Genomic DNA, 12574 nt, shown 5'->3' on the forward strand with positions numbered 1-12574 from the left:
TGATGGTACATCAAAGAATTTTCTGGGTGGTTTTCGGCCTTCGCCAACGCCGATGATTTTTTTAAATACTAGCTTAACATTTATGAAGAGATCTTGAGATTACAGCTATCAAATTTGGAACCACATATTTTTTAGCACCAGTACTGAGATTCTGGTGAAATTGCGGTAGACTGTTGATGCTCCTCGTGTGTTTTCTTAACAGCATGTTGAATTCCGATGTTCTAAGTGTTTCTGTGTTATTCTCGTTATTTTGGTGGGGTTTCTGATAGTATCCTTGGAATGTCTAGAACTTAGAATGTAGAGATTTTTAGTCGTTAGAATTCAATGAGGATCTCCCCTAAAACACCAGGGTTCCCTTTGAAATTATTAAAATTCTTAACGATTCCACAAAAAATCCCATTGAAATCTATAAAATATTTACCGACATTCAAAACGTTTATATTAAAGCTTTAAGCTAAGTATGCTGTTCCGCTCAAGAAAAGTAAAAATTTCTGCCCAAGAAATGCTCAAGAAATTTTCTACAGTGAGCTCCATTTGAATTGACATTTCTTTTCAACTGCGTACTGCAATCAAAGAAAAATGCTTTTCTTGAGCATTTCTTGCAAGAAATTTTCCACGCATCGAGATAGGCGATTACTTTTCTGTTGAAGTGCATACTTCGCTTTACTTTGAAATTCCAACGGAACTGGAGATCAACGGAATCTTAAAGGTTTTTACAATAATTACAAAGATTGATTTTCGGAATTACAAATAATCACACAATAATTCGCAGGAATCCCACCGCAATCTCATAGATTCTTACAGAAATATCGTCTCAAAGATACCCACAGAATTCAAGAGATTAATATTCGGAATCCCATTCCCACCCCAATTCTAGAGTTTTTACCAGATTCCTAATATTTCCGCAATATTCCTAGAATGGTATTTAAATTTTCAGAATTATCATAAAAAATCCGACATCCCTATCGGAATCTCAAAGTTCCTACAGGAATTCAAAAGGAAATCTGAGATGTCAGAATTTACACGTAAAATTCAGAATTACTTTATCAATATCTGAATTCCTACCGACATCCTAAAATTCCTAGAAAATAACATAATTATCGTAATGCCAGAATTCACACGGATATTACAAATTGCTGCTGCCGGTAATCTTACCGGAATGTCAGAATTGGCGGAGCGAAAGTTTTCGTAACCTCAGAATTCCTTTGCAAAACTCAAAATACCTTCCGATATATCAAAACTCATATCGTTTTCCCATGATTTTTACTCAAAAGTAAATTATTCCATTCAATTCCGCAAACTCAAAGCATGTGTAGCAACCTCTGAAGCTAACTACCAGTAGCTTTGTAGTAAATGCTACCTTTATTCATAGCAATGCGTTGTTTGTAGTATGTTCGAAAGGTGTAGAAAGGAAAATGACACAAACATGTTCCACTCGTGTTCCACATATAGCGTTTACTACCGAGAATGTAGTAAACTCAACTTTACTACATTTTATTCATACGGCCCAATCGTTGTTGTAGGGGAGTACAACCTCCCTCAATTAGTCTGGCAGATGGATGATGACGTCGGCAGTTTGCTTCCTTCTAACGCCTCCACCGAACAAGAGATCACCTTGGTTGAAAGAATGGTTGCCTCCGGATTACATCAGATCAATAGCCTTTTGAATTCAAATAACCGCTTGCTGGACCTTGCATTCGTGAATGAAGTAAACGACGTTGAGTTGATCGAGCCACCGTCTTCTCTCCTCCGGGTGGACCGCCACCACAGGCCGTTTGTTCTTCGTATTGACGTGAGCGATATTTGTAGGCAGTTGGCAGGTAATTCAAATCAAGCCGATGAATTTGATTTTCGACGATGCAACTTTGCTGAGCTAGATGCTGCTATCTCTTCCATTGATTGGAATTCTTTGTTTCACGGCATGGACACTGATCAAACGGTATGTATTTTCTATGAAACCTTGTACGAAATTCTGGACGAGCATGTTCCACGTAGACGACGCCGACGACATTTCTACAAACAGCCTTGGTGGACATCCGAGTTGCAACACCTTCGCAACGTTGTGCGCAAATCTCGTAGACGCTATTTTCGATCGCGGACCGTTCAGAATCGAGACAATCTTCGTATCATCGAATCCCGTTACAAAGAATGTCAAACAACCTCGTTCCGAAACTACGTTACCAACATGGAAACGACTGCAAAGCAGGATCCCTCCGGTTTCTGGACGTTTATTCGGAATCGCAAGCGTGCTAATAGATTCCCTGCCGAAATGACATTCAATGACACCGTCGCCAACTCTCCTGAAGGCGTTGCTAATTTGTTTGCAGAATTTTTCGAAAGCGTGTACTGCACAAACTCACCAACGTTCTCGCCTGACAGTGTTAGCAATTGTCCAGCATTCGATTTGAATGTCGCACGTTTCGATGTCACACAGCAAGATGTTTCGTCCGCCTTGTGAAAACTCGACATCACAAAGGGACCAGGGACAGATAATCTTCCTCCGTTGTTTCTCAAGGAGTGCACTGATTCTCTTCAAATTCCGCTGACGATAATTTTCAATCGCTCGCTCCATGACAGCACTTTTTCGATGCTCTGGAAAACAGCCTCAATCACTCCGATCTTCAAAGCAGGTTCTACTCGAGCAGTTGAAAACTATCGAGGAATCTCGATTTTATGCTGCCTGGGGAAAGTCTTTGAAGAATTAATCCATAGCGTTTTGTACACTGCATGTCAACCTCTGATATCAGAATTTCAACACGGATTCGTCAAAAAGCGTTCAACTACGACAAATCTCATGACGTTCACAAACTTTCTCTCGACCGAAATCGAAAATAAGCACCAGGTAGACGCCATCTACTTCGACTTTTCCAAAGCATTTGATAAAGTCCCGCATGATCTCGCTATTGCAAAGCTTAGACACCTAGGTTTTCCAAATTGGATAGCTCTATGGTTGCAGTCCTATCTAACGCAGCGTAAGGCGTTCGCCAGTATCAACGGCACGCGTTCTCGCGTTATCTCAATCACGTCGGGCGTGCCGCAGGGTAGCGTGTTAGGACCGCTGATATTCATTCTCTTCATCAACGACCTCTGCTTCCGACTAAAATCAGGAAAATTGTTGTACGCGGACGATTTGAAAATTTACAGGGTAATCATGTCTCATTTGGATTGCTGTGCGCTACAGAACGATATAGATGAGCTTGTGAATTGGTGCCAGGAGAACGGTATGGAGCTGAATATAAAAAAATGTAAATCTATTGCATTCTCTCGTCGACACTCACGAATTGATTTTGAGTAGATGGTCGGATCGGAACTGATCGAATGCGTGGATTCAATACGTGACCTTGGAGTTACTGTCGACAGCAAACTACGTTTCAATGAGCATGTCTCCCTCACTACCGCAAAGGCTTTTGCCGCTCTAGGATTCGTTCGTCGCACCACCAATTATTTTAAGAATGTTTATGCACTCAAGTCGCTCTACTGCTCTTTAGTTCGTAGTATTTTAGAATACGCAGTTTGTGTGTGGTCACCGCATCACACGACACAAATCGTCCGGTTGGAGAGAGTCCAGCGAAGTTTTATTCGATATGCTCTTCGTCAACTGCCATGGTCTGATCCCGTAAACCTGCCAGAATACCCAGCCCGCTGTAGACTGATAGATATCGAGACACTTGCTTCCAGACGCAACAATTTACAGCGACTTTTCGTATTCGACCTTTTAAAGGGGAATTTAGATTGTTCATCGCTTCTCGACAATGTTCCATTCTACGCGCCCAATCGCCATTTGCGAGAACGGGACTTGCTACTCATCAGGCGGCATAGAACGTCTTATGGATTCAACAACCCGCTGTCCAAGTGCCTTCGTCTGTTTAATAGTGTTAGTGCTTTGTTCGATTTTGATGTGTCTAAGTATGTTTTTAAGAATAGGATTAAGGATTTAGATTAAGAAACAGTCTGTGGGATTTCAATAATTCGAGACAGTGACAAATAAATAAATTTGCCGCTTTTTACACTTTGGCGCTAGTGTCGATATCAAAAATTGCCACTTGTCGCTAGCGTTGCTTTGTGTGCTAATACATTTTGACGTTCACTAGTGACATCGTGTTGTCGAAACGAGTTTGTATGTCGGGCTGTCTGCGTTGGCGGCGCTCATCGTTGATTCGAACCTTTACACATGGTTCAGATGAAATTTTGTTCGAGGCTCCATGTCTGTTCTCTGTGCTTTTATGATCGGCTTCATCGAAAGGACAGAAGGTCAAATTTCTCAAGAAAGAAATTCCAGGACGAATCTCTAAAAAATCTCTACCGTAATCTTATTTCTGGAAAGTATCCTGGGCTAATTCTTGAAAGTACTGATCGAAAATCTTGTAGAAATTTCTTGGGAAGTGCACAAAAGAAACACTGGATCAACTCCTGGATAAATCTTTGGAGTAATTCCTGCACTTTGAGGAAACTACTGAATTGTTTTCTGACACTTAACCCTCTAATACCCAAATTTTTATTTTCGATTTAAATATTATTTTTCGTTATCTAAAATCGTTCTAAACACGTTCTGGGCAATTATTTATTTTTATTCGCAAATTTTTGAATTTTGGTTTTTGATTTTTATAATTTTTATTTTTGAACATCCCTAACTTTTTTCTTTTTTTCTCGAAGCCTTTTCTGGTTGTTGATTTTTGGCAATAATAAAAATTTAAATTTTTGTAGTAATTTAAAAAATATTACATTTTTATTTTTTTTCGGAGCGTATTTTATTTTCCGTGTAACTAACGGAAAAACAGGTTTGAAATTATGTTGATATCACCTGGCTCTTCTTTTGTGATAGGTCGATCGTATAAAAATATAACAGGTACGATTTGTTATATCACACGTTAAATTAACCCCGGGCATTTATAGGTTATATAAGAATACAATTTTTCGAACAATTTTTAAAACTACAAAAAAGTTTGAAAAGTCATAAAAAACTTTTCTAATATGCGTGTTATGAGTCAAGGTTTAAGCCAAAAATAAAATAATTTTGATTTCCGAGCTACGAAAAAATACACAAAATTCCAAAGTGTACCCCGTCTAAAGGCGGGGTTGGGTATTAGAGGGTTAAGAATACATAGAGTAATAGAGAATAAAATTTTGAGAACAAGACATTCCCTAGTTCTCTGCTCTTCAAGATTTGACGAGTAGGGGCAAAGGATGAACTACGAGATCGCCCAAGACCAAGTGGAGAGACATTGCCTCGTACCGTGACGTGCATACAGTGTTATCTGTCTGAATGTTAACTAAATTAATGAATGATTGTTCTTTCACAATTATAACTCGAAATTAGTAGAAATCATATAATTTATTATTTCGCATGTTGCCTTTTGTGACGATTCAATCTATACGTGCAGGAAAACCCTGCGTTGCACACATCGCAAACAAATTTGCCCTTATTTTTGTGATTCCTGACGTGCCTGCTGAAGCAATCGAACCGGTTGAACAGTGAGGTACAGACGGGACACTGATATCCTTCGGGCTTATGAGTTACTGCGTGCAGCTGCGATACGTATTTATCGCATATTTTGCATTCAAACTCTCGGTCCAAGTGAATGTCTTCTTCGTCGCTATCGTAGAATTTCGTCAAACTGGAAGTATTTCCGATTTCACTGGATTCTGTTTTACTACCGCTTGCAACGGATTCTTCAGTTTGGTTGTCGCCACATGCTGCTGCACCCTTTTGCTTTTTAGCATTGAGTTCTGATTTTTGCTTTCGTACGTGATTGTGGAAGTGCCTGCTGACACCATCAAATTTTATAAACTTTTTCTTGCAGAGATAGCACGTGAATAGTTCTTTAGCCTTGTGAGTCAGTATATGCAATTTTGATACGTATTTCTTACATGTTTTGCACGAGTACCGCCCTCCATACACCGTGAGTAGTTTTCTCTGATGTTCTTCTTCATTCCACATCGTGAAGGACTCTTCGCTGATAGCACTGGGATCATGATTAGGCTTTTTTATTGGTGGCTCAACTTTTTCTTTTACTTGTTGTTTAGGACGAATGTTGTTTGATATTTGCAAACGTTTATTATTCATGGAATGCCAGCGCATGTGCAGGTTCAGGTTTCCAATTTGGCTGAACCTTTTCATACAGATTTGGCAAATAAATGACCCTACTGCCTTGTGACTCATCACGTGAAGTTTCGATTCGATTTTCATACATATTTTGCAATAATGAGAGGACGATTCTGAAGATTCCACATGCCATTTAAGGTGATTCCTACATTTGTCGAATCTGTCGAATTTCTTCGCACAGATGTAGCACTCAAATAGTCCTTCTGCTTTATGGGTCATGGCATGTTTTTTCGATTCCGATCTATTGCACACCTTGCATTGATGATCATCATACATTACTTCTCTCGAAACACTGCTCTGCTCAACTTCATTGTCTGTTGGCGAAGTAATATTGGGGTCATCATCTTTGTCTTGTGTCTTCAAATCTTCATTGGCTTTGGGAATGTCAATACGGTTCTTAATTTTGGAAGCACTATCGTGATCTTTGTGCCATTTATAAACGTGCTTACTTATATAGTTATATCGCTGGAATTCCCTGAAACAGATATAGCACTGAAACAATGTTGGTTCCTTATGCGTTAAAATATGAAGTTTTGATGTGGGGACATTGCATAATTGGCATGGATACTTATGAGTATCTGACAGAACAGTTTTAACGTCGGAAAAATCCTGAGCATTATCGCCTATTATTGCTACTTCATCTTCCATAGTTGATTCAACAGATATAACCCCCAAATTGCTGTCTTGAAATTCAGTTATCAATGTATCTTCGGTAACCTTCAACGCTGTTGTAGCGTTATGATTTGCCACCATAATGTGTTCATTATCCTCACTTTCATTATCAGTGCTCGTATCTTCATCATGCATTTCCGCTTTATCTACGTCCATCGAATATTGTGTCGAGACATCGTTCTCTTCTTCTTCTTCTTCTTCCGGTTGTGCTAACAACTCGTTTTTTATCGAAGACTTTTCATCATTTGCTGCAGGAGCGACTTCCGTTTCCTGATCGTCATCGCTTTCCAGCTTAATTGAAATGACAGTGAACTTTACGGGCTTGCCGTTGTCTCCACAAAATGTCTCCTTGAATACATGGTCGTTATTGATGCACATCTCTCGAAATGAGTCGAATGCTTCCAAAGTCGATTTGCAGTTGGAGCACAGTGATGCTGGGGCGTTGGGAACGTCGATAATCTAAAATATAATAATGTTTGTTAGTACTAAAAACAGTTATGAATCAACTAAGGATCACTTTTAATAAAGAAAATATATTCAAACATCATGGCGACGTTATAGATCGTCCGAACCCAACAATGGAGAATATTAGTATTTTCATGAAAATACCTAGAATTTAGCTATCATTCACGAAAAAGTATCGATTCCAAATGTGAAATTCCAAAAATGTCCATCATAGGGTAGGGATAATCCGATATTGTGATGTATCGATATTTGATCCGATACGATTATCGAAACCATCGATATATTGATTCAAAATATCATATGATAGATTTGAATGGAGAAAAAATCCTTTATCGCTGCATTTAGTTTCCCAAGGGTCAATAAAAATCTTCGGATATTCAAGATTATTGGTATTTTAACCGATATGCAGGCTTGATAATTCTCCTCAACATTATTAGAGTTCGGTGAAATACTCTAAAGCAGCGTGCTGCCTTTGCCTCTTTGAGAGGGAGCGAAAAAAAGCCAAGCAGAGAGGCGACAAAAAATGAGCGAGGAAGATGCAGCACAAAACACAACAGAGTAAAATTCCATCAAAAAAGGGTGCTCTGACAACTCCCCGAGGACTGCCTTGTTCGGGCGGCAGACTCAAGAGTTCATTTGAAGTGAGCATCGCAACAAGAGATAGAGAGTACCTGAAAAATTCCTCGCATTTTTTTACACTCTCACTTGAATCACTTGAGGATCTGTGTTGAAAATATTGAAATCAATTTTCACTCCGCAGAAAAATCGCCTCCTCTTTGCATCGCAGAAGAGTTTCTATCAAGTCTGCCGATATGGACATAAACATCCTCTGTTGAGGTACCGTCAAGCTACCATTCACCGTGCATTTAAGAAAAATTAGCATTTCAATAAATTGTATAACTTTGCCAAATAATTTGATGCATACTAGAATACCACTACGTAGCGTGCAATTATATAATAATTCGGGAAAAAATATAAAACTAGTGTTGGATAACAAAAAATACTCTAAAAATATGTTTGAAAATGAAATGTTAAGGTCGCCTCGTACCGTGCTATGTCACCATTTACCGTGCACCCTAGTGCACCATTCACCGTGCATATAGTTTTCGTCATGATTTAATTTTGTATCTTGAAGAAACGTTGGTAATGGAGCAACTATGTTGCTAGTAGTGTGCGCACTCATTTTTAAGAATATTAAAATCTTCATTTAAAATAAAAACCATAAAACGTTTAAAAATTTACTAAATAAATATTTTTTCATTAAAATCGTTATAAGAGGTTTGACTGTATTGTCCAAACCATTTCATATTCACTCAAACACTCAAAATGAAGTTTTTTAATCACGACATGACAATAAATCTAATATTACCGAATAATTTCAAGATTTTTACAGTAATGTACGGTAATGGGAACCATACATATTGAAAAGGGACCATTTACCGTGCATTTGGGTTTTGACTGAAACACAATGAAAAATTATAAATTGCATAAAATTTCATTGCTCATACGATGAAATACTTCTAACTAGTGGTATCCACAATGTAAACTTGTTGAAATTTTGAAAAATTTCATACTCTAACGTTAAAATGAAAAATTGTAATTTTTGGCGTTTCTACTAAGAGTGTTGAAAAATCTCATTACCAAACAGAATTCACATGATTTTGACTACATAAACTAGGTTTTCCAAAATGCTTTGTGACAAAAACTACTTCATTTTATTAGTTTTATCTTATTTTGCTGACAAAAGAATAATTTGTGAAAATTGTATGAATATTTTGTAGCAATTTGTATATGTGCACGGTGAATGGAGCCCGCACGGTAACTGGTGACTTAACGGTACATTATAATACAATACGAACGGTTACTACTTTTTGAAATAAAAAAAAAAACAAAATATGTATGGAGAAAACTTTACAATTGTTTTCTTTATATTAATGTACGATGTATCGGAAGGAAATATCGATATCACCGATATGTTGAATAGGAAATATCGATTCCAAAATATCGAATATCGAAAGCAAAATATCGATATTCCGATATATCGGAAGTATCGGAACGTCCCTATCATAGGGTGATTAAAGTATTTTGGACAGACCGTTACGCGTATATAATTTTGCTATTTACGGCAAAATCAAATGGAGGTGGTCAAATTATATACCCGTAACGCTCTGTCCAAATTACATAAAACCAGTGCTTGGAATGGTAATAGTAGTAGGCTTGAATTTCGCGAAAATCACGTGGCTCTTCCCAGTACAGTAGTTAAAAAACGTGAATCTCATCAATGAATTGTCTAAGTCGTTAGTGTCATTGAAGGCTCTAAATGCGGGAAATGCAGCGGGAAATAGAACATAACGGTAACGGTCGTATTTTGGACCCCCTAAGGAAGTGATTTTAGTTTTGTGTCCCAATTAATTAATTGCACAGCGTAACCAAGTCAAAGAACATGTCAAAATGTAGAGAAAAACTTCCTCTACGAGATAAAATGCCCAAACGGTCATGTAGGATCCAAAAAACGTCGAAAATAATTGAATTTTGAAGCACTGTTTTTCATTATTTGGACCCTCAAAGTATATATTCTGGACCCCCGGCATTTTTTTATCGTTTGACGACAAAGTCCATGAAACTGGATGTATAATATGCTTGCCCATAGTCTAATCAATCGATCGACAACGGAAAACCGAACAAATTTTACGCTTTTTGTCCAGAAATTTGAAAAAAGTTTTTGTTTATGGCCGGTACGCTGATCATAAGTACTGTGCAAAAGGATAGGACAAGAAACGGTCAAGAAATGATTCCTCTACCAAAATTACTTGAGCTGTACGCTGCTGATGGTTGGTATCCACTTCGTAAGTACTGTGCAAAAGGATAGGACAAGTAATGGCCAAGAAATACTTCAGCTGTCCAAATTACTTGAGCTGTATCCAGTTGACAAGTAGAGCTGATTTCGTAACATTGGTAACGCCTGCTGTACAAATCAAATGGAGCTGTCCCTATTCCGTACGGAAAAATGTGCCGCTCAATTATTCCGCAAGTAAAAGTGACACTTCGTTCATTCTGGATCAGCTGTCAAAATTACTTTGGTAATTAGCAACAAATTGTACTTGATCGCTCTACTTAGGATGTGGATACCAGGCTTGAGAAGTAGAGTTGATTTCATAACGTCGGTAACGTCTGCTGTGCAAATCAAATTGAGCTGTCACTTTTCCGTACGGAAAAATGTGCCGCTCAATTATTCCGCAAGTAAAAGTGACACTTCGCTCATACTGGATTGGCTGTCAAAATTACTTAGGTAAAAAAGAGAAATTTTACTTGAGTGCTTTACGTTTCAGGTGCATACTACGCATTACATTTGAAAAATTTATGACGGCTTCAATTTCTGTGTGTAACGTGTTGTAACGGTTGCATGGATGCACCGATTAAATTGAAATAATTTCCGATAAAATAAACACATTTTCTTTGTACAAACGGTTGATGCAAGTGTGGAATAGTCCTATCTTTCCAAATGGCATGCAAATTGAGTTGGTATTTCGATTTAAACTGGGAAATTTGCAGGAAAATGGCCAAGGTGGTACAAAATATATAGAGGTCCAAAATATATTGGTTACCCTAGAAAAAAAATCAATCCAACTGTCAATCCAACTGAAACCATAGCGATTACGATTAGAATTCTTGCAAATCCAACTGGAATCCTTGTAAATCCGACTCAAATTCTTGTATGTCCGACAGTAATCCTTCCGAATTCGACTGGAATCCTCGCGAATCTGATTGTAATCTTCGCAAATCCGACTTGAATGCTTGTAAACCAGACCGAAATTCTTGTAAATCCGACTGAAATCTTTGCGAACCCGATTAGAATCCTTGCGCATCAGGTTGGAATCCTTGCAAGTATCACTGAAATCATTACAAATCTGATTGAATTTCTTGCGATTTCGTCTGGAATTCTTGTGAATTTGACTGAAATTCTTGAATATATGACAGAAATCCTTGCGAATCTGATTGGAATCCTTGCGAATCCGACTGGATTTCATGCGAATCTGAAAGCTTGGTATTCCTTTTGGGTTGTCCTAGCTTTGATTCATAACTGCGGTTTTCACTGCCCAAACATTCGAATTAACATATCTAGGAATGTGATTGACATTTTATTTCCTACGGATGGAAAAAAATATGCTTAAGAATATTATAATTGATTGCGATAGCTGTATAGATTTATGGTTCACAAAGGTAAATTTTTTTTCCGCTTGATTGCAACTCTGTTTGATGAAATATTCTCCGTTTGATCCAATACTGATCCATAACTGTGGGGCGACTGTACATATCATGAGAATATCGAATTACGATAGCTCGTAAGGCTTACCTTCAGGGAAGTGAGCTTTTCGATCCACCTGCACAAGTATCCGTCATCGTTATCGAAAATCATCTCTAGCTGGTCCCGTTCCATGAAACACAAACGACAAACCGATGCAATGGAAGCAGCGGTTTTGCTCTGCTGTGAATTGTTCTTCGAATCCATCACCTTTGCGCCCTCAGACCTCCACTTGTTCAGCTCCTTGATTTGCTTTGTCCCTTTTAGTGACTTCAAAGTTTCTGTTGTTTCTTATTTTTTAGGTTTTTGTTATAAAAAAGGAGATAGGTTTTTTAGAAGATATGAATAAAATATTACAGAATTGTATCAACTATACAGACGAGAATCGTATTCTATAAAAGATTATTCCATCCAGAAAAAAAATTCTTCCGATTTAGCTCAATATATTCCGATGAATGTTTTATCTTACCTTTGCCTAAATCGGCAAATCCTAATGACAAATGCGTGCAAGAATGTCAAATTCTTGTCTTAAAGATAGTTACGAAAAACACTTCGCACTTTGTTCTTATTATATTAATATATTTTTTAAAGTTTTCCTAAAAAGCACTGAACTGAACAACAATATTCCCAATATTTATAATCGAACATAATGACAGATGACAACGTTGTCAAACACTGCTATCCTGCACGGAAAATCAAAATAAATTCAGTACGGACAGTCGAACCCTTACACGGGAAAAAATTCTGTGGTAAAAATCACTATTTTAGCTGACTACGCCCATTCTTAAAACTACCATGGAAATTCAGTCCAATTTACTATGTTTAGGGTACACCCCACCGCATTACTGGTACATTTGACAGAACTAATTTACAACAATCTGATTCCAACTACAGACATGGTAAAATCAAGCGCATTTCTGGTCTGCTGAAAATTGCCGGTGCGAGCGCTTAAGTTAACCCCCTAAAATGGTAGTTTTTACCGCACAATTTTTTTGCGTGTATAATCATACCAAAAATTCGCAAGGCGTGTT

The 12574-nt window shown here is 37.8% G+C and overlaps 1 protein-coding gene across 2 annotated transcripts; it reads right to left on the minus strand.

Annotated features, from left to right (window-relative positions):
- Positions 1-5313: 5313 nt before the first annotated feature.
- LOC110675681 (zinc finger protein 14-like) lies at positions 5314-12194 on the minus strand. Of its 2 annotated transcripts, none has more exons than XM_021841323.1 (3): positions 12013-12194; positions 11595-11824; positions 5314-7234 (listed from the first exon to the last, which is right to left on the minus strand). In XM_021841323.1, exons 2-3 carry the CDS (start codon positions 11748-11750, stop codon positions 5336-5338), a joined length of 2055 nt encoding a protein of 684 aa, XP_021697015.1. In that variant the 5' UTR covers positions 11751-11824; positions 12013-12194; the 3' UTR covers positions 5314-5335. The 2 variants fall into 2 exon arrangements, with proteins under 2 accessions (XP_021697015.1, XP_021697014.1); XM_021841322.1 differs by having other exon boundaries at positions 11595-11833; positions 12013-12193.
- Between the last annotated feature and the right edge of the window lie 380 nt (positions 12195-12574).

The sequence above is a fragment of the Aedes aegypti genome, chromosome 2 (genome assembly GCF_002204515.2).
Source record: "Aedes aegypti strain LVP_AGWG chromosome 2, AaegL5.0 Primary Assembly, whole genome shotgun sequence".
Classification (NCBI taxonomy): Eukaryota; Metazoa; Arthropoda; class Insecta; order Diptera; family Culicidae; genus Aedes; species Aedes aegypti.

Bases quoted from the DNA above. Each gene is read 5' to 3' on its own strand.
- LOC110675681 (XM_021841323.1), bottom strand. From the start codon at position 11,750: ATGGATTCGAAGAACAATTCACAGCAGAGCAAAACCGCTGCTTCCATT. The intron at 7,235-11,594 runs GTAAGCCTTACG...ATTATATTTTAG, and splicing joins AAAAGCTCACTTCCCTGAAG to ATTATCGACGTTCCCAACGC.